The 23,287-nt window shown below is 39.6% G+C and overlaps 1 protein-coding gene across 6 annotated transcripts in view; it reads left to right on the top strand.

The window, feature by feature from the left end:
- Positions 1-23,287, top strand: part of UBN2 (ubinuclein 2) — a 100,788-nt gene that overhangs the window by 17,180 nt on the left and 60,321 nt on the right. For 5 of the 6 annotated variants that reach the window (XM_032275849.1, XM_032275845.1, XM_032275847.1 and 2 more), the window contains exons 3-7: positions 5,708-5,809; positions 12,024-12,161; positions 14,615-14,718; positions 16,597-17,086; positions 21,963-22,033. In XM_032275849.1, coding sequence (XP_032131740.1) covers positions 5,708-5,809; positions 12,024-12,161; positions 14,615-14,718; positions 16,597-17,086; positions 21,963-22,033 — 905 coding nt within the window. The remainder of the gene's footprint in view (positions 1-5,707; positions 5,810-12,023; positions 12,162-14,614; positions 14,719-16,596; positions 17,087-21,962; positions 22,034-23,287) is intronic. The other variant, XM_032275848.1, reaches the window with a different exon arrangement.

The following is a 23,287-nucleotide window of genomic DNA, read 5'->3' as shown; positions in this document are numbered from 1 at the left end:
AAAATACAAAAATTAGCTGAGCATGGTAATGCATACCTGTAGTCCCAGCTACTCAGAAGGCTGAGGTAGGAGAATCACTTCAACCTGGAAAGCAGAGGTTGGGGTGAGCTGAGATCATGCCACTATACTCCAGCCTGGGTGCCAACAGAGTGAGACTTCATCTCAAAAAATAAAATTTTTGAGGGAAGAGAGGCTCATGAAGGCATTCATTATATTTAGGTGAGAAAGGCTAGCATTCTAGCATTGACAGAATGGAAAGGAAGCTGTAAATGTGACTAATCATGGGAACAAAGATTTATGGGGAGAGATACTTGGAAGCAGAAATTATGAGAGACTTTTGAAATAGCATTATTGAGGTATAACTTAAATAAATGTAATTCATCCATTTTAAGCATATAGTTTGATGGATTTTAACAGATGCATACAATCCTGTAACCACTACTACAATCATGATACAGAACAATTGCATCATCCCAGAAAATTCGCTTTGTAGACAGTCCTGTCCCTCCAGACTTAGCCCCTGGTATCCTCTGATCTAGTTCCTGTGACTCCAGGCTTTTTTGCTGTGTGTTTGTTTGCGTTTTCTAGGGTTTCCTGTAAATGGAATCTCATGTCTTCTGCATCTGGGTACTGTTACTTAGCATAGTGCTTTTGAAATCCCTCCATGTCTTGCATGTGTTCCTTTTTTTTTTGCTGAGTAGTAATCCACTGTATTCCTACTGTGGATTCTGTACCACAGTTGTTTATCTGTCCACCAGATGATGGCCGTTGGGTTGTTTCCTGTTTTTGGCTGCTGTGAATCAAGCTGATATAAATATGAGAGTACAGGTCTGTGTGTGAATACACATTTGCATTTCTCTTGGGTACATGTAAGAGTGGGGTTGTTGGATCCCATGGTAACTGTATGCTTAATAAGAAACTATCTGATTTGCTGAGAGAGATCATTAAAAGAAAAGAAGAAGAAACTACCAAACAATTTTTCAAAGTAGCCACATCATTTTGCATTCCTGCTAATGATGTGTGAGAGAAGCAATTGCACCATGTCCGTTTTAGCATTTGATGTCATCACTCTTTTAATTTTAGCCAATACTGGTTTTAAGGCAGAAAAATCGCAAAGATGAGCAAAATGGGAATGTCAAATGGGAGAAGCTAATTTGGAGACAAATGACAGTGGGAACACTAATTTCAGTTTTGGTCTATTGAGTGTAAGGTGTTTTCAACTAAAAAATGACACTATGGGTTCTGTAACTTTTCACATAGAATTTTTAATAGAATGGCCCATTGGAGTTAGTCAGTCATGAATTTGAAGATTGGCTCACCTACTTTCTGTGTGACCTTAGATAAATTACTTGTTCTTTTCGAGCCTTAGTTTTTCCCATTTGTCAAGTGTGAAATAATAGATGGTTGTACTTAGTATGGGATCTGATGCAAAGTTAGCATTCAGTGGATGGTAGCTGTCATCATGATCTTGCTTGGTATTTAAATATATATTTTATGCCCCCGATAACTTGTGAATTTCTTGCAAATCTGAGCATTTTTTTTCTTTCTAGATGTTCTATTCCCCAACTGTGTTAATTCCCCATGCCAGTAGCCAGAGTGAGTTTTTTAAACACTGATCTTGTCAGTTACTTCCCTGTGCTGATCCCTTCAGTGTCTTCCACAAGTGCTTGACTCCACTTGTCCTTGTCTGGGTATGAATGTCTTAGTAAGAAGCCTTGATTAGGTTTTCTGTTGAAGAGGTCTCCTTTCAACCTTTTTCCTTTTTACCATTTATAACTATTATAGTCATTTGTTTAATCTTTGTCTACTCTTTGTACTTAACTGCTTGTGCATGACTATAATATCCATGAAGGCTGGCATATGGTAAGCCCTCAGTACGTTTGTTAAATAGATTATCTTGTTTTAAGTTACTTGAAGACAAGGACTTTTTATACTTAAATTCTTTCTGCTATTTTAACATACTGCTTTCTATGGCATAAGTTCTTAACAGATATTTTTGACTCTAATGGTTCAAAATAAGCTATGTAGAATTATTGAATCAAATAAGATGAAGAGTTTTAAAAGTTATTTTAGCATATTTCTATTATGACAGTAATACGTCATAGAAAATTTAGAAAACATGTAAGAGGCAGAAGAAGAAAATATAAGAGTATTGCAAAGTCTCTTGGCAGATGCTTTCAGATTTCTTTCCAAAAGGGTTTTATTAGTACACTCTTATCAGCCATGTTTGAGCAGTCCTATTCTCCATCTTTTCAGAATTTAAAGGCTTATAATTTGATAGGGGAAATTGATATCTTACTGTAACCTCATTTGTTTTTGATCATTTTCCATTAGGTTGTAATGCTGCATTTTTCATCTTTAATTCTTATATACTAGGGTAGGTTTCTGAACAGTGCTGTCCATTAATCTTTTTATTCTTGTATTCCTGCCTCATCTATTTTAACTCCCATAACTTGAAACACACTATGTGGCAGGACTAGTCTCTTAGATCTTAGATCTCTTCCTCTCTCTCATTTAGGGTAAAATCATCCCGCATGTCCTTAACTGCTTGTGTGTAACTTTTTCTCAATAGAATGTCTCTTACCCACCTCTCTCTTTCCTTTTCCTGAATTCTGATTCTCACCGTTAATTCTATAACATAATGTAAAGGTCTCATTCTGCAGATGTGCCAAAATGGGAAAAATAAGGACAATCTAATACGAATTTTGCATTTAAGCACATATGTGTATTGTATGTATATATGTGTATATGTATCTTACATCTGTGTGTGTGTGTGTGTGTGTGTATGTATGTGCATGTATGCATGTTGTTTAAGGTTGCCAACTGGTATTTCTTGAGAAGGATTATCATTGTTCTTGGATTATACCCTCAGGGGCCTTATTTAGCAAAATGCAAATGTTGCCACCCCATATTGGTTCCTAGAATTGTTCTTGAAACTTTTACCTAACTTGTAAAATCTAAAAATATGGGAACCACTACTTATATCTTGCACCACAGTGCCTTTCTTGGTGATGCTGGTATAGTAATCGTGTTGTTTTGTCCACTGAAAAGCGTACAGTGGAGTCATAGCTTATGTGGGAATTAGGCGTTTTTAGTATCACTGCGTAATACAGACATAGCAGTTAGTCAGAATTGCCTTTGCATGTTACTTGTAAGGGAATGACACCATGTTGGAAATGTCTTTCATGAGTCTGGCATAACATTTTTCCCTCAAGCACTGGAACAGATCACTGTTTCTTTGCGTTGAAGCAAGGTGAAGCAATTTGCTTTTATTCAAGGGCCATGTTACTGCGACTTTAACCATTAGAATCCCACTTTTCATTGAGAGATGTGTGGTGTGAGAGCTGAAACCAAATGAGGTGACTAGAGATTTACATCTTGCATCTCATGCTATCTATAAGGCTCACTGTGGCTTAGTGGTAGCATGTTGGTTGGCAGAATCCTTTGCGCTAATTGTTTTCTTGGTTTTGTTTTTGCTTTTGTTTTTTGAGATAGGGTCTCATTCTGTCACCCAGGATGGAGTACAGTGGCATGAACTTGGCTCATTGAAGCCTCAACCTTCTGGGTTCCTCCTGCCTCAGCATCTCAAGTAGCAGGGACCACAGGCACATGCCACTATGCCTGGCTAATCTAAAAAACAAATTTTTTTTTTTTTGTAGAGACAGGTCTCACTCTGTTGCCCAGGCTAGTCTCAAACTCCTGGGCTCTCACAGTCCTCCTGCCTTCGCCTTCCAAATTGCTGAAATTACAGGTGTGAGCCACTGCACCTGTCCTTCTCCTCCCTCTTTTTCTAAGCATCCTCCTCCCCACTCCCCTGCCAAAAAAATCGTGGGACAGGGAAATATTAGAAGATGCTTAGAAAATTTAAGCTGGGTACCATAGCTTGTATCTGTAGTCCTGGCTACTTGGGAGTGTGAGGCAGGAGGATCTCTTGAGCCCAGGCGTTCAAGGTGAGCTGTAACCCTACCATGGCACTCCAGTTTGGGCTACAGAACCAAACCCTGTGTAATTTTTTTCTTTTGGAAACAGAGTCTTGCTTTGTTGTTTAGGCTGGAATGCAGTGGCACCATCTCAGCTCACTGCAACGTCCGCCTCCCCAGTTCAAGCAATTCTTGAGCCTCAGCCACCCAAGTAGCTAGGACTACAGATGCCCACTACCACACCTGACTAATTTTTGTATTTTTAGTATAGACGGGGTTTCACCATTTTAGCCAGGCTGGTCTCAAACTCCTGGCCTCAAGTGATCTGCCTGCCTCGACTTCCCAAAGTGCTGGGATTACAGGCGTGAGCCACTACACCCAGCCCAGACCCTGTATCAAAAAAAAGAATTATAGACTCACAAAAAGTTGCAAATATACTACAGAGAAGTCCCGTGTACCCATTGGACCCAGCTTCTCCCAGTAGTAGTATCTTACATATCTACAGTTATCAAAACTAGGAAATTGACATTGGCATAATACAGTTAACTAGATAATAGACCTTAACTCAGATTTCACGCACTCATTTCAGTTTTTACATGCACTCGTTTTTCATTGTCTTGTATGTCTGTGGGTGTAAGTCTGATTATTGAAACAAATACTTTTAGGCTGGACCCAGTGACTCACACTTATAATCCCAGCACTTTGGGAAGCTGAGGCAGGAGGATTGCTTGAGCCCAGGAGTTCAAGACCAGCCTGGGCAACATAGGGAGAGGCTGTCTCTACAAAAAAAAATTAAAAATTAGCAGGGCTTTGTGACATGCACCTGTAGTTCCAGTTACTCAGGAGACTGAGGCAGGAGGTTCATTTGAGCCCAGGAGGTTGAGGCTGCAGTGAGCCATGATTATGCCACTGCACTCCACCCTGAGTAACAGAGCGAGACCCAATCGGAAAAAACAAATGTGTAGTGAGCCATGATCATGCCACTGCAGTGCAGCCTGGGCAATAGAGCAAGACCCTATCTTAAAAAAAAAAAAAAAAAACCAAACAATTTTAAGCATAATTTTAGGTTTACAGGAAAGTTACAAAGATAATACAGAGAGTTCTCGTACAGCCTTCACCCACTTTCCCCTGTTGTTAACGTCTTACATTCATACGGTGCATTTGTTACAGCTAAGGAGCCAGCATTGGCACACTACCATTCAAGTCCACATTTTATTTGGATTTTACTACTTTTCCTCTAGTGTCTTTTTTCTGTTCCTGAATCTCAGCCAGGTTAGCATATTACACTTAGTCATTATTTCTCCTTAGGTTCATCTGTACCGTGGCAGTTTTCCAGATTTTCATTGTTTTTGATAATGTTGACAACTTTGAAGAACACCGGTCACTCATTTCGTAGAATGCCCTTGAATTTGGTTTTGTCTGATGGTTTTCTCTGGGTTAGGCTGGGGTTGCAGGCTTTTGAGAAGATCACAGAGGCGAAGTGCAGTTTTCATCACAGATCAAGGATACATGGAGTCAATATGATGTATCTCTGTTGCCGTTGACTGTGATCACTTAGAGAGGAAGTGTGGCCGGGTTTCCCACCAGGAAGTTACTCTGTCCCTCCCCTTTTCATACTCTTTGGAACAAGTCGCTAGGTGCAACTTGCACTCAAGGTGTGGGAGGACTTAAACCTCTTGGAGAGGGGGATTATCTACAAAATTGTTTGAATTCTTCTAACAGGTCTTTTTTAACTTTATGGAAACAGCATGAGTGCTAAATCAGTCTAACGTATCTGTTCTTTGCAGGGTGGGAAACCCCGTAAACACCGGAAGGATCGGCTACAAGATTTAATTGATATAGGCTTTGGCTATGATGAGACAGATCCATTTATTGATAACTCAGAGGCTGTGAGTAATGTATCTTTAATATAGCAGCAAATTCATTGTTTGTATGGGATAGTAGAAGTCAAGGGTAAAGTAACTTAAATAGTTCAGTGAATGTTTCTATTTGTGCTTTCTAAAGCCATGTTCACTACTTAAAGATTTACCTTTTTTATTTTTTATTTTTAAGAATACTACACATTTAGAATTTTGTAATATTGGGTTTGTATATGGTGAGTTGTTATTACACTATTAAACTAGACCTAGTTTTATCAAATTTTTTTCTGTGAAAGGCCACATAGTAACTGTTTTAGACTTTGTGAACCTTATGGTTTCTGTCACAACTACACAACTTTGCCATTGTAGCATGAGAGCAGCCATAGATAATACCAAAATGGATTAGCATGGCTGCATTTACAATGAAACTTTATGGTCTGTGAAATTTAAATTTCATATAATTTTTGTGTGTCATGAGATAGTAATTTTCTTTTGATTTTTTTTCCCAATCATTTAAAAAATGTAAAATCCATTCCTAGCTTGGACGCTGTATGAAAAGAAGCTAGTGGGCTGGATTTGGCCAGTGTGTCTCATGATTTGCTGGCTCTGTACAATGTCTTTATTTTCATATGCTCTGCTCCTTTCCAGCTCTGGAAAGAATCTCTTGGGATTCTCTAATAGTTGCTCATTTTCAGATGTGTAATTATAGCTTTGACTCCATCATCACCCCTTGCCCAAACTGAGAACCAAAATAAGTTTTTTTAAAAAAGTGAAAAGGAAAATCAAATGCTGAAAAACATTATGTTAAGATAATGGTTCTCAGTCAGGGGTGAAAATACTAATACTTCTTAACTCAACTTAAGGAATTAGGATTTCTAGAGGCAAGGCCTACAGAGATTTTAGTGTGCCCATTTTTAAATTATAAGATTAACATATGCTTATGGTAAAACAACAATAAAGTACAAGTTAGTTATGAAGTAGAAGGTAAAGTACCCAAAGGGGCCCCCTTTTGAGAGGTAAATACTAAAAATCTTCTTATGTAGTTGTCCAGAAATTTCAGTGATACGTATATATTAGTACATAGATATAATCCTTTTAATGGCTGTTAGCGAATATACCTAAATTACATAATTTATCTAGTCACATTTGATGTACATCTAAATTATTTCTAGTTTTATGTGCATACAAGTAATTGAGCATCTGGGTGCGTTTATCTACTTAAGTAAATGAGTATGAAGGGTATTTAGAGAGTGCATTTATATGGATAGGATAAATTTCTAACAGTGGAATTTGTTGGTCAAATTTATTTGCATCTTGATTTTTATTTATTTGCATGTTGATTTTTATTGATATTCCCAAACGTGGGCAGGTGTGTTTCAAAATGACTTCCGAAGTAAGAACCATGCAGTCTTAAAGATTGGTGCTATGGGTTGAAATTAATCTGGCAGACATCTATAATATCTATTTAATTTTTTTATTTCTGCCATGCCTTATTACCAGGATGGTGCATTGAATGCCAGCCTTTATCACCAGTCTGTTTTGATTGAGCCCTACAGCTTTTCCCCTGGAATCTCCTTTCTCTTATAAAAAGAAGAAGAATTTAGGAGTGCATTTAAGGACTGAAGCAGCCCCTTGATTACATAGCAAATGAAAGACAACAAGTCATGTTTTGCAGTAGAGAAGGTGTATGTTCTTCCATTCTTGTCCGTGTACTAGAGTAATATAATCCCTGAGATTATGATATCCTCTGCAATGTGCAGTAATAACTAAGGATATACAGAAAGTGATGCTAGGTGACTATTACCCTACCCACAAATTGTATAGTATGTCTTTTTTCCTGTTGCTACCGTGGTTGCTTATAAAGTTGATGACAGAGCATATAAAGGTAGGAGAGTGAGAGTAAGGACTTCAACATGAGGCACATTGGATACTCTGTCAAACTCCTAAGTTACTTCTGGTGTCCCAACATAAACTTAGTTACCATGCTAGGCATCTTGGTCTGTGTAAGTAACATATTGCCAGTGGCCTTCCTATTCCCAATAAATCAGGGCATGGAATGTTTTTCAGAGTCTTGACCTTGATTTGTAACTCAGTGCAGAAGCCTAGATTATTATCTTAATTCAGTTTCTAATTTGCTGTGTAGCCAGGAGTGAGTCTTTTAGCACACCCGGTTTTCTCTGCTATGACTTGCTAACCCCACAGAATTAATTGTGCCTTAAATGAGGTAATGAATGTAAACTAGCTGAAGAACATGAAGCAGGTGCAAAGCATCAGTAGAAGTGTTAACATTATGTGTACTTTTTGAATTCTAAATAACCAAGAAGGAATTTAGCCATATGTAAATGGGCATCACATGTACTCACACTTACATAAGTAGCTTTTTTAAATTAATAAACTTTATTTTTTTAGAGCAGTTTTAGAGTCACAGCAAAACTGAGCAGAAAGTACAGTTTCCATGAACACCTTGCCCCTGCACACACGCCACCTTCCCCACTCTCAGCATCCTGTACTGCAGTAGTACATTTGTTATAGTTGATGAGCCAACATTGTGACACATCATTGTCACCGAAATTCATGGTTCACATTAGGGTTCATTCTTGGGCTTGTACACTTTGTGAGTTTGGACAAGTGAATAACGACATATATCTACCATGGTAGCATCACGCAGAAGTGTAGTATCACTTCCCTCAAAATCTCCTGTGCTCTGCCTATTCATTCCTCCCTCCCTCCTAATTACTGGCAACTACTGGTCTTAACTGTCCTTCATAATTTTACTTTTTCCAGAATGTCTAATAGAGAAAATGATATAGTATGTAACTTTTATAAATAGCATTTTTAATATTTCCTTTTGTAGCATTTAGGATATTTTCAGGCTGACTTTTGTAACTCATAATTGGATTACGTATAAACTTAAAGGGTGTGACCGGTATTTTTAAAGAAAATTAAATAGAATAAAAACTATCAGTATGTTATTGGTAGACTATACAGTTTTATTGGGTGTGTATGTGTATGCTAGATTTTGATGTGTAATGTATTTTCCGCTTCGGTTGTGGTGAAGAAAAGTTGAAAGCTATTGTTTTAATAAGTTAGGATAAATTTTGTAGATATAAATTGTTTAGTCATACAACTAGTTTCTGAACAAGGTAGGTTCCTGTTTTATAAGAAGAAATTGAACTGAAATGCAGGTTGATTGACTTACAGAGTAACTTAGTATCTTTGCCCTTGACATACTGTTTAGTTGTTTTTTTTGTTTGTTTGTTTGTTTGTTTGTTTTTTTTTTTTTGAGACGGAGTTTCACTCATGTTACCCAGGCTGGAGTGCAATGGCGCGATCTCGGCTCACCGCAACCTCCGCCTCCTGGGTTCAGGCAATTCTCCTGCCTCAGCCTCCTGAGTAGCTGGGATTACAGGCACGCACCACCATGCCCAGCTAATTTTTTGTATTTTTAGTAGACACGGGGTTTCACCATGTTGACCAGGATGGCCTCGATCTCTTGACCTCGTGATCCACCCGCCTCGGCCTCCCAAAGTGCTGGGATTACAGGCGTGAGCCACCGCGCCTGGCTGTTTAGTTGTTTTTATGAGATAATTCAGACATTAACAACTATGGTCGAACCAAATGATTCTTGTTCTTTTCATATTGTATTGCCAGTAAGCTTTCAGTGTTGGCATATTATTTGATATATTCTGAATCATGTACTAATTACTAAAAATAAATGCTTTTGAAGATTATTTTTAGTCTCATATTTATGCTACCAAATTGTAAAAGATCTGAAAGAAAATGTTATTGCTTATAAATAAATAATGATACCAGGCATAAATGACACTTTTATTTAGATGGTCTCTCTTAAATTTCACTAGAACTTTGTGAAGTAATATTGTCCCTGTTTTATAACTCTTCAAAACTGATATTAAGTGATTTTCCCTGGGTCACAGTAGCTAGTCATGGGCAAAGAATCTAAATCCAGACCTTTTGATTCTTAAGTTCAATGTGTTACCTCTTAATATGTTCTGCTTAAATGGCCGAACTAAATATTCATAAAAAGTTTATTCTCCTGCAGAGTGTTCTGATAGGAAAAGCTCAGCAGAATACTGCATGAGAAAAAGACTTTGAGCACATCAGAATTGCCCTGTATACCTGGTGATGAATGTGTTTCACTCCCACGTGAAGCAGCTTGGTATAGTGGATGGGTTGGAGGCAGCCAGTGACTTTGCTAAAACATATATATATATAATTGCTTTGGTAAGGTACTTACCTGGTTTTCATTTTTAACGTGAGAGTAATATTTGCCTTTCTTACCTCACAAGGGTATCATGAGGACCAAATGAAATACTTATATGAAGAAGCATTGAAAATTCTAAAGCATTGTACAAAAAACAATGTAGGCAAAGAGTACAGGGGTTTTTATCTTATTACATTACACTTTTCAAAATTATTACAGTCTGCTGGGTGCAGTGGCTCACGCCTGTAATCCCAGCACTTTGGGAGGCTGAGGTGGACGGATCACCTGAGGTTGGAGTTTGAGACCAGCCTGACCAACATGGAGAAACCCCATCTTTACTAAAAGCAAAAAATTAGCCGGGTGTGGTGATGCATGCCTGTAATCCCAGCTACTCAGAGGTTGAGGCAGGAGAATCACTTGAACCTGGGAGGAGGAGGTTGCAGTGAGCCGAGATCACGCCATTGCATTCCAGCCTGGGCAACAAAAGCAAAACTCTGTCTCAAAAAAGAAAAAAAAAAATTTTATTACACTCTTTTCACTTTTAATTCTTCACTCCTTGTATCACTCCTTTATTTGCCTATGGTACTGCCCCTTTTCTGTTAGATCTTTATAATAGTGTAGATCTTTATAGTAGATCTTTCTGGTAGTGTATTAAGTACAACAATAAGAAAGTAGTTCATTTTTTTCTTTTAGGTTTCTTCACTAATTTTATTTCAGTTTAATTCAGGGTGATTAAACGGGTCCCTCTTCCTTTTTCTATTCTCCACATAATTTAAAAGGATACAGTTTAAAGTCACAACTTTGGTACTTAGCCTTAACATTGTTACAGTAACTAATAGGACATGTGTCTTCTTTGCCCATGGCAAAGAGGTTTTCCTAAAAATCTGACTTTGTTAAAGACTAGTTAGATAATGTGAAGAACCGGGAAGTAGAGGTCTGGAGATCCCAGGTAACAGGTATCTTTCTACTATCAGATAAGTAGTTCCTTTTTTCTTTAATACTTTGAACACCTTCATTTGGCTAAGGTTGTCCTTCACGTAATGTTTGCTTTTTATCCATCTTTATCAGGTGAGGTAATGATAAACCTTAAGATCCAGCCTTTGGGGACATAAGTGTGATTTAATAAACAAATTGAGTCCCTTGCTTTAAACAAAGTACCTGCCCATTCTAGGTCCTCAAGAAGGTACTTTCTGAACAGAGCGGTTGTTTTTCTGTGCTATTCTTCTAAAATATATTTGCTTTTTTTTTTCTTTTCTTGAGACAGTCTCACTCTGTTACCCAGGCTAGAGTGCAGTGGTGCGATCTCATGTCACTGCAACCTCTGCCTCCTGGGTTCAAACAATTTTTCTGCCTCAGTCTCCCAAGTAACTGGGACTACAGGTGCCCCACCACCACCACGCCCATCTAATTTTTTTTTTTTTTGTATTTTTAGTAGAAATAAGGTTTCACTATATTGGCCAGTCTGATCTTGAACTCTTGACCTTGTGATCCACCTGCCTCAGCCTCCCCAAGTGCTGGGATTACAGGCGTGAGCCATCATGCCTGGCCTAAATTAAATGTCTTTAAGATTTTCTCCACTTAAAAGTATAGGGCTAAGATAGAAAAAAGTTTTTTATTCTTTATAAAACCTCCTTATGGTGGGAAGTGAAATTTACTCCTTATCTGGACACTTAGTCCTCTTTTTTAACCTGATTTCTCAGCAGAACCATTTGTCATTAAGAAAACTAGCAGTGGGAAGGGAAAAAAAAGTAGTAATAGCAGTTATCCTTAAATGTTTCTTAGCAGGTGATATATTTAGAATTTATTTCATTATTTTGGAAGTTTTTTTCATATATGTATATACCAAATTTATCAGAGCGAATTTTTATTCCAGATATTAACTTTCTAAATTTATACAAAATATTCATTGCAGTCTGTTGCAACTAGGATTTAAGGGAGATGCTGCTGTGGTGAATGAATTTCTTTGACATTTATAGAGTTAAAGACAATAGGATATAGCTGAAACTTTTTTTTCTTACCTAGTATGATGAATTAGTTCCCGCTTCTCTAACAACAAAATATGGAGGCTTTTATATCAACACTGGCACTCTGCAGTTTCGCCAAGCTTCAGATACTGAAGAAGATGATACTACAGACAACCAAAAGCACAAGCAACCCAAAGTGAGTTTATCAAACATTGCAACAGTAATGAGAATGTTCAGTTAATAGGATATATTTTTGAATGTTACTTGTGTTATGAGTGTGAATGTAAGGAAAAGTAAAATATAAACCATTGTTTCATGAATATACAGCTAGTTACATGATTTAAAATTAAATTATGTAGATATGAAAGAAGCAGCTTCTCTGTTCCTTCTGGAATCTCTCCCTGGTTCAGCCCGCCTGCCTCCACCATGTCCATCAGGGTGACCCAGAAGTCCTACAAGGTGTCCACCTCTGGCCCACGGGCCTTCAGCAGCCGCTCCTTCACGAGTGGGCCCAGTGCTCGCTTGAGCTTCTCGAGCTTCTCCTGAGTGAGCAGCAGTGGCTTCCACGGTGGCCTGGGTGCAGGCTATGCTGGGGCCAGCAGCATAGGCATGGGAGGCATCACTGCTGTCACCATCAACCAGAGCCTGCTGAACCCCATTAAGCTAGATGTGGACCCCAACATCCAGGCCGTGCGTACCCAGGAGAAGGAGCAGATCAAGACCCTCAACAACAAGTTTGCTTCCTTCATCAACAAGGTGCGGTTCCTGGAGCAGCAGAACTAGATGCTGGAGACCAAGTGGAGCCTCCTGCAGCAGCAGAAAATGGCTCGGAGCAACATGGACAACATGTTTGAGAGCTACATCAACAACCTGAGGCGGCAGCTGGAGACTCTGGGCCAGGAGAAGCTGAAGCTGGAGGCAGAGCTCGGCAACATGCAGGGGCTGGTGGAGGACTTCAAGAACAAGTATGAGGATGAGATCAATAAGCGTACAGATAGAGAATGAATTTGTCCTCATCAAGAAGGATGTGGATAAAGCTTACATGAACAAGGTAGAGCTGGAGTCTCGCCTGGAGGGACTGACTGACCCAGGCTGACTGACGAAATCAACTTCCTCAGGCAGCTGTATGAAGAAGAGAGCCGGGAGCTGCAGTCCCAGATCTCGGACACGTCTGTGGTGCTGTCCGTGGACAACAGCCACTCCTTGGACATGGACAGCATCATCGCTGAGGTCAAGGCGCAGTACAGGAGATCACCAATTGCAGCCGGGCTGAGGCGGAGAGCATATACCAGATCAAGTATGAGGAGCTGCAGACGCTAGCTGGGAAGCACGGGGACCTGTGGCGTATGAAGACAGATCTCCAAGATGAACCGGAACATCAGCCGGCTTCAAGCTGAGATCGAGGGCCTCAAAGGCCAGAGGGCTTCCCTGGAGGCCGCCATTTTAGATGCTGAGCAGCGCGGGGACCGGGCACTTAAGAATGCTTATGCCAAGCAGCAGGAGCTGGAGAACGTCCTGCAGCAGGCCAAGCAGGACATGGCATGGCAGCTGCGTGAGTACCAGGAGCTGTTGACTGTCAAACTGGCCCTGGACATCGAGATCGCCACCCACTGCAAGCTACTGGAGGGTGAGGAGAGCCGGCTGGAGGCCGGGATGCAGAACATGAGTATCCACACGAAGACCACCAGCGGCTATGCAGGTGGTCTGAGCTCTGCCTATGGGGGCCTCACAAGCCCCGACCTCAGCTATGGCCTGGGTTGCAGCTTTGGCTCAGGCGCGGGCTCCACCTCCTTCAGCCGCACCAGCTCCTCCAAGGCTATGGTTGTGAAGAAGATTGAGACCCGCGATGGGAGGCTGGTGTCTGAGTCCTCTGACGTCCTGCCCAAATGAACAGCTGCAACAGCCCCTCCCAGCCTGCCCTTCCTGAGGCTGCCCCAGAGCCTGGGAGGGAGGCCGCTCCCCTGTGCGGGGGAGCACAGGGAACAGGAGACCCACCAGACACTCAGCCCTAGCCCTTAGCCCACCCACGGGGAGTTTACTGCCTGGGCACCACCCTTGCCCATGCCTCCAGCTGCAAAACAATTCAATTGCTTTTTTTTGGTCCAAAATAAAATCTCAGCTAGCTCGGGGAAAAAAAAAAAAAATGTAGATATGGGGATATTAGTATTTACATCATAAAGTTGTATTTTCTTTTAAAACTCTACAAATGTGGGCTAACAATTTACTGTTCTGTGATAAGGTTATATTTCTCAGATAGGTTAAGACTTGCTGTAGAAATGACTAATAGCTGTTACCTTTCCTAAGATGTGATTTGTAACAAAATCTATAGAATTTGTCTTTGGGAACATTGTCTTTGGGAAGGATACAGTGTCCTTAGATAAGTGTTTCTTGAAGTGTGGTCCAAAGACTTAGTTGTACCAGAATTACCAGAATGCTTGTTTAAGATGCAAATTATAAGGTCCTAACCCAGATAACTGAATGGAAACCAGAGGTGAGAGTGCTCTTGAACCCCAAGGATCTGCATTTATAACAAGCGATTGTAATGCACACTGACATTTGAGAAAACCCACTGTTGATGCTGGATTGCTAACATCAAAGAGTAAAGCATTGATACTTACATAAATGATACATTCTTTTATAATTTCACAGGTTCCCAAAATAAAAGAAGATGATATCGAGATGAAGAAGCGGAAGCGGAAAGACGAAGGGGAAAAGGAGAAGAAGCCAAGGAAAAAAGTACCCAAACAACTGGGGTACGTTAAATTAAACCTAAGAAGGGAACTGGTGTCACAGTATGACTGTCTATTTTGAGAAATGTATACTTACCATTAACTAATTCAACTTACCTGAGTTTAATATAGTATGGTGTTGATAAATATTAATGACATATTTAATAGTATTATATTTGTTAATAAGTAGAAGCCTTTGTCATCTTAGACACTCAGTGTTTTAGCTGAAATTTGTAGATTGGTTTATTAAGCATTTTGCTCATTACAACTTTTTACCAACAAGAACAAGTTTGAAAAGATATTATAAACATTGAAAAAACTATTCTAATCTTTGGTACTAAAACTAAGTTTAGATGCCTGGGGAATGGAGGTTGGCAGTAGCTTATATGTAAACAATTTATAGTTGTTTTAATATTTAAATTTTTCATTGATTTTATTATTTTTTTTAATTTTTTTGAGACAGTGTCTGACTCTGTCACCCAGGCTGGAGTGCAGTGGTGCAGTCTTGGCTCACTGCAACATCCATCTTCTGGGTTCAAGTGATTCTCATGCCGCAGCCTCCCAAGTAGCTGGGATTACAGGTGTATGCCATCACACTTGGCTAATATTTGTATTTTTAGTAGAGACGGGGTTTCACCATGTTGGCCAGGCTGCTCTCAAACTCCTGACCTCAGGTAATCTGCCTGCCTCAGCCTCTCAAAGTGCTGGGATTACAGGCAAAAGGCACCATGCCCCGCCAAAAATTTTCATTGATTTTATATAGCTATTCTTTTTTTTTTTTTTTTTTTCTGCCTTGAGACAGGATCTTGCTCTGTCACACAGGCTGGAGTGCACTGGCACAATCATGGCTCACTGTAGCCTCCAACCTCTTGGGATCAAGGGATCCTCCTGCCTCAGCTACCCGAGTAGCTGGGACTATAGGCGTGTGCCACTATGCCTGGCTAAGTTTTGTATTTCTGTATAGATGGTGTTTCACTGTGTTACCTAGACTGGTCTCAAACTCCTGGGCTCAAGTGATTCACCAGCCTCAGCCTCCCAAAGTGCTGGGATTACAGGCATGAGCCACTGCACACGGCCAGTATATAGCTATTATTAATGATATTGCTGCTAAAAATCAAATAGAATTTCTCAAAAGCCTTACATCATAATAAAATATTTGTATAATGCAATCAAAAATTGCTAATTGCCTCGACTTCTCTGTGGCTTTTTTCACAGAGCTAAGGGAAAGACACTTGTGAAAGGCTGAATTTTGTTTCTGTACTTAGCAGTGGAGGTACATCTGAGCTTTGGGCTATTAGTGTCCATAAGGTTGATGTAGGAGGTATTTCTTCCCTCCTAAAACTTGGGATTACAGTTATTAAGAAATTAGGAGAAAAAAATGTTTATATTACTAATGGTTGTCTTAAATTTTCATTATTTACAAGTAAACTTCTTTGGGAATGTAGGCTATAAGTAATCCCTTTTACTGAATGTGTGGTTTTTCAACTATGTAACTTATTCATTTATTCAGCAAATATTAGTTTCCTGCTATGTGGCAGGCACTGATGTAGGGTTTGGGTTGTGTAACAGTGACTGAAACATGGGTCTGCCTTCAAGATGCTAATAACCTTTTAGGTTCTGTAGTGCACATTTGGAAGCATTTAAGCCATAGGATTTAGGTAAGATTTCTAGGAGGAATTAATAGCTAAACTGAGCTGTTTCCTTATTTTTTTCACCATAATGGCCAATTACCTATTTGCCTTTCAAGGGAAGAAGATGCTATTATAATAGTATAAATTAATAAGAAATTAAGAAAACTGCTGTGTTACCTGTCAAATGATTGCTTTAATTCTGTGCCTACTTATTTATATGACACTTTAACCTTTAAAATCACACATAGCTGGATCATTTTTTTCTTCACAGAGTTGTGGCTCTAAATTCACACAAGTGTGAAAAAAAGAAGAAACGTTATAAAGATTCTCTTTCTCTAGCTGCCATGATTAGAAAATTCCAGAAAGAGAAGGATGCATTAAAGAAGGAGTCTAGCCCCAAAGTCCCAGTGACCTTGTCAACTTCCTCTCTGAATAAACCCCCTTGTGCCCCTGCAGCACTGGGGAATGATGTCCCGGACTTAAATCTGAGCAGCGCTGATCCAGACCTTCCCATTTTTGTTAGCACAAATGAACATGAGCTGTTTCAGGAAGCTGAAAATGCCCTAGAGATGCTAGATGATTTCGACTTCGACAGATTACTGGATGCTGCTTCTGATGGTAGCCCCCTGTCTGAGTCGGGGGGTGAAAATGGAACCACCACCCAGCCAACCTATACTTCTCAGGTTATGCCCAAAGTGGTACCTACACTCCCTGAGGGTCTACCTGTACTTCTTGAAAAACGTATCGAAGACCTCCGTGTAGTAAGTGTAATAATCCTCTTGTTTTTTATTTGCTGCACAAACATGAGAATTAATGCTTTTGTTTGTTTTTATTTTCCAAATAACACTGATATAATTGCTTTGGTTTTATTAAAGATAAAAATAATAACCTACAATCCCAACATTTTTCTAACTTTTTATTTTCCATGTTTCCTTTTAGACCTTTTCTTTTTTTTTTCTTATTTTTGAGAGAAAGTCTTGCTCTGTCTCCCAGGCTGGAGTGCAGTGGTGTGCTTGGCTCACTGCAACCTCTGCCTCCTGGGTTCAAGCAATTCTCCTGCCTCAGCCTCCCAAGTAGCTGGGATTACAGGTGTGTGCCACCTCACCCAGCTAATTTTTGTTTAGTAGAAATGGGGTTTTTGGTATGTTGGCCAGGCTGGTCTTGAACTCCTGACCTCAGATGATCTGCCCATCTTATCCTCCCAAAGTGCTGGGATTACAGGCATGAGCCCCATGCCCAGCCTAGACCTTTCTTTTTAGTAGAAAATAACTGGCTGGCCATGGTGGTACATGCATGTAATCTCAGCACTTGAGGGAGGACAAGGCGGGTGAACCACCTGAGGTCAGGAGTTTGAGAATAGCCTGGTCAATACGGTGAAACTCTGTCTCTACTAAAAATACAAAAAAAATTAGGTGGGCATAGTGGCACATGCCTGTAATCCCAGCTACTCAGGAGGGTGAGGCAGGAGAATCACTTGAACCCGGGAGGCAGAGGTTGCAGTGAGCTGAGATCATGCCACTGCACTGCAGTCTAGGTGACAGAGCAAAACTCTGTCTCAAAAAAATAAATAACATAAAATAAAATAAAAATAAATAAATAGAAATAACTGTAGTGATAACATCAATGCAGTTGATCCTTTTATTATTAAATGTCAGGATTCACCTGACTCCAGAATAAGTGGCATAGGCTTTTTGTTATCCCATGTGGCCCTGTCTACAATCTTAGTTTCTTTTAGGTTTTAAAAAGTGCTGGTGATGTAATTCAGGTTTTTCAAGGTGTACTTATTTATAATAGCTATCATTTATTTAGCAAGAACTCTGGTGTTGGTTGTGTTGCAGCTATGTCCTACAAGGCCCCATTTACTTCTCAGGAGACAGTAGCCCTGAGTGGGTTTCATATGTTTTACACACTGCGTTGTGTAATCCTCTCAACAGTCATGTGACTTAGGTAGTGTTTCTCCCGTTTAATTTAGGAGGAAAATAAAGTTCAAGAACATGAAGTAACTTACCCAAGGCCACATAATTTTTAAGTGGCTGAGCCAGCATTCAAGGTCAGGATTTTTTTGTTTTGTTTTGTTTTGCGATGGAGTCTCGCTTTGTCACCCAGGCTGGAGTGCAGTGGCATAATCTTGGCTCACCACAACCTCCACCTCCCGGGTTCAAGCAGTCTCCTGCCTCAGTCTCCCAAGTAGCTGGGATTACAGGTGCTCACCACAACAACAGCTAATTTTTGTATTTTTAGTAGAGACAGGGTTTTACCGTGTTGGCCAAGCTGCTCTCAAACTCCTGACTTCAGGTGATCCACCCACCTCGGCCTCCCAAAGTGTTGGAATTACAGGTGTGAGCCACTGTGTCCGGCCTCATGCTCACTTAAACAAAATTGGTTAGTGATGAGTGTGTTTCAATCTTGTAAGGCTCTCTTATAGCTCATATTAAATAATGTCTATATCTATAGTAGTCATGCCAGGATTAATACAGCTTCTTCCCAACCCGGTCGTGGGAAATTATCAATAATAAGATTCAGGCTGGGCACAGTGGCTCACATCTATAATCCCAGCACTTTGGGGAGGCCAAGGCAAGAGGATTGCTTTGAGTCCAGGAGTTTGAGCCCTGCCTGGGCAACATGGTGAGATTCTGTCTCCAAAAAAAACCACTTAATTAGGTATTTTAAAAAATAAAAGTAATAGGATTAATTTCACTTACTGATACCTGTGAATCTCCGTTTTTTCTTTGAAATATGAGATGGTGCATTTTCTTCAGGAGGCGAGATTTTATCTTCACCTAAAATGCTCGTGTCTGATAAACACTTTTGTCTTGCTTTTTTACTTTGTAACATTTTTCCACTGCTTAAATCTAATATAGATCATATAAAAAGTTTTAAGGTTATAAAGTTTAAAATTTCATCAAAAATTCTTACAGGTGTTTTTACTCAAAGGAAATTTTTTTTTTTTTTAAAGTTTGGTACAAGCCTAGAAATCTTTTTTTTTTTTTTTTTTGAGATGGAGTCTCCCTCTGTCACCCAGGCTGGAGTGCAGTGGTGCAATTTCAGCTCACCGCAACCTCCACCTCCCGAGTTCAGCGATTCTTCTGCCTCAGCCCCCTGAGTAGCTGGGACTACAGGTGCATGCCACTACACCCAGCTAATTTTTTTTGTATTTTTAGTATAGTTGGGGTTTCACCATATTGGTCAGGCTGGTCTCAAACTCCTGACCTCGTGATCCTCCCGCCTCAGCCTCCCAAAGTGCTGAGATTATAGGTGTGAGCTGCTGCACCTGACCAGGAAATCTATTTTTTATTCACATTAGGCTTTTTGTAACTACTATGTGCATCATGAAGACATTATAACTTAATTTTCAGTTTGATACCCTTTATGACCTGTGATAATGATTGAATCTAAAAGTTGACATTACTAATTTATTATTCATATTACTTTTTTGAAAATATTGTTTGTACCTTCACCAAATCATCAGTTAATGACTTTTTAAAAAATCCTTTATTTTGGCTGGATGCAGTGGCTCATGCCTGTAATCCCAACACTTTGGGAGTCTGAAGTGGTTAGGTCACAAGGTCAGGAGTTTAAGACCAGCCTGGCCAAGATGGTGAAACCCCATCTGTACTAAAAATAAAAAAATTAACTGGGTGTGGTGGCAGGTGCCTATAATCCCAGCTGCTCAGGAGGCTGAGGCAGAGAATTGCTTGGCTCTGGGAGACAGAGGTTGCAGTGAGCTAAGATTGTGCCACTGCACTCCATCCTGGGCAACAGAGTGAGACTCTGTCTCAAAAAAAAAAAAAAAAAATCCTTTATTTCAACAGTTGTACTATTGATTCCATATTACTTTATGTATTCACTACATGTTTGACTTTTTTTGTTCCTCTTAGAGATGACCAATTCTCAGTTTTTGTTGTTATTCACGATATCTAAGGTTTTTTTCCCCCAATATAGAGCGTATTGCCTCCAGCCACACATTTAAGCTGGATCGTTGCCTATTCTGGTCAGCAATCCTCATGGAATGCAGTTAACTCTATTAATAATTATAGTCTCAGTGACTCCTTAAGGACAGAGTCATAGAGTCTGTCTTCTTGGAATCAAGTTAGATATGGTACGAGATTCTTTTGTCTGCTCATGGAAGTCTGCAACTTAAATGTAGTCTGCAACTTCAGTAATAAGTCTGCAATTTCAACATAATAATAATAGTGTAGATGAAAAAAAAAAAAAAAGGTCTTGCTCTGTTGCCAGGCTGGAGTGCAGTGGCATGATCTTGGCTCACTGCAGCCTCCGCCTCCTGGGTTCAAGTGATTTGGGACTACAGGCGCACGCCGCCACACCCAGCTAATTTTTGTATTTTTAGTAGAGTCAGGGTTTCACCATGTTGGCCAGGTTGGTCTCGATCTCTTGACTGCGTGATCTGCCCACCTTGGCCTCCCAAAGTGCTGGGATTACAGGCATGAGCCACTGTGCCCGGCCTACACTATTTTTTGATACATTTAAGGTGTACAGATTTTCAGGGTACATGTCATAATTTGGTACATTCATATGATCAAATCATGGTAATTGGGATATCCATCACCTTAAATATTTATCTTTATGCTAGGAACATTTGAATTATTCTAGCTATTTTGAAATGTGCAATCAATTATTGTTAACTATAGCTACCCTACTGTGACCTATACTATTTTGAAATATCTTTTTCTATTTAGTTCCGAAGACTCTTAACCTTGATTGGAATTGATCTTTGTGTTTTTTTCATATTCTTAGGATCACAGCTTTTACAGATTTTTAAAATATCTATGTTAGGTCTTACAAAAGATATCCGTATTCTAATCCTTGGAATCTGTGAATGTTATTTTGTATGGCAGAAGAGATGGAGTTATTATCCTAGATTAGCCTGTGACCCATAAATGCAATCACTTGTATGCTTATAAGAGGGAGGCAGAAAGAGGTGTTATACACACAGAGGAGAAGGAAATGTGAAGGGAGAGCCTAGAGAGATTTGAAGATGGTGTACTTGGAGGTTGTAGTGCTGCAGCTGTGACCAAAGAATGCTGGCAGCCACCAGAAGCTGAAAGAGGCAAGGAACTAGGTCTTCCCCAGAGCCTCTGGAAGGACCATGGCCCCACTGACACCTTGATTTCAGCCCATGATACTGACTTTGGACTTGGGACTGAGGATGGATACATTTGTCTTGTTTCAAGCCACTCTGTTTGTGGTAGTTTGTTATAACAGCTGTAGGAAACTTACACAATACCCAGCTGAATTTGAATCTCTCAAGTGCCTTTGCCTGTTGATCACAACTCATTTGGTGTTCTACTGATAGGAGCTTCTTTTTTTCTTTCATTAGATATTTATCTCTCTTTTTTAAAAATTTTCCTCATGAAGTGTGTTATAGATATTTATCTCAAATTAATTATTTGTTGCAGCAGGGCACAGTGGTATATACCTATAATCCCAGCTACTTGGAAGGCTGTAATGTGGGAGTATTGCTCGAGCCCAGAAGTTTGATACCAGCCTGGGCAACATAGTGAGGCCCTATCTCAGAAAAAAAAATCATTGAACATATGTCCTAAGAATAAAAAACAGAATAAAAAATAGAGTAATGACCTATTTTGAGTTATGATCATCTTTCTTATGTTTCTCTAGGCTGCCAAACTTTTTGATGAAGAAGGAAGGAAAAAATTCTTTACACAGGATATGAATAATATTCTTCTGGAGTAAGTAATTTTCTTAAAAACAAAACAAAAAAAACCTTAAGAATGATTCATTCAGCTAGGCACAGTGGCTCACGCCTATAATCCCAGCACTTTGGGAGACTAAGGCAGGTGGATCATGAAGTAAAGAGATCAGGATCATTCTGGCTAACATGATGAAACCCTGTCTCTACTAAAAATACAAAAAATTAGCTGGGCATGGTGGTGCACACCTGTAGTACCAGCTACTCGGGAGGCTGAGGCAGAATAATTGCTTGAACCCCAGTGAGCCAAGATTGCACCACTGCACAACAGCCTGGCAACAGAGCAAGACTTCATCTCAAAAAAAAAAAAAGAATGACTCATTCAAAAATGTAATAGGCCTTTGAAATGCTGAGGGGTTGGCAAGACCCAGGCATTAGTTCTTCCCTTTAAGCCTTACAGCATGTACGATTCACATTTATTTCTCAGCAAAATTATGCTTCTGCATATATTGTTTTCCTGGACCATTTAGGATAATCAAAGCTTCCAGTAATAACTGCCAGAGCAAGTGACCACTATACAGGTTGGATATTAAGCTAGACTTAAGTATACTTCATATCATCTTACATGAAAGTATCTTTCTGGGAAATGTTAGAGCATTTATATACAGATTTGGCATGATTTTCCATCTGCTTTTATTACTTACACTTGAGAAGAGCAATTCCATTAATATCTAGTGAGGTTAATTATAATTTTTACAAACTTTTATAGTCAAATGGAAAGTACAGTTTTATAAAGAAATTACGAGGAGACATCAGTTAGAATAAGAAGGAGACAGTGGAAGTATAGTATGGATTGTATCTAAATTAGCAGATTTTGTATTTAACTTAGCAATAATTTTGTACTCAGAGTTTGATACTAATGAAGCTGTAGGTTCTAAGATTGTGGTCAAATAATTTGAACTTGTAAACCCTGTCTTTGACTTAGATCTTAACCATTGTTTACAGGAATCAGGTATATAATTGGATGCAGAACTGGGCAAAAAAGCAAGCATGGGGAAAATAGCAAATTTTAGCCCTCTCTGGTGAAAATAATGTATGCTTATTCTTGGTGGTTTAGTAGCATCATATATTACATAAAAGACATAGGCATGGTGGCTCATACCTGTAATCCCAACACTTTGGGGAGGCCTAGATGGGAGGATCACTTGAGCTGAGAAATTTGAGACCAGCCTGGGGAACATAGTGAAACTCCATCCCTATAAAATATAAAGAAAAATTGGCCAGGTTTGGTGGT

This window comes from Sapajus apella, unplaced genomic scaffold (genome assembly GCF_009761245.1).
Source record: "Sapajus apella isolate SASKATOON/1434 unplaced genomic scaffold, GSC_monkey_1.0 scaffold7, whole genome shotgun sequence".
Classification (NCBI taxonomy): domain Eukaryota; kingdom Metazoa; phylum Chordata; class Mammalia; order Primates; family Cebidae; genus Sapajus; species Sapajus apella.
This window is presented reverse-complemented; position numbering and strand designations above follow the sequence as displayed.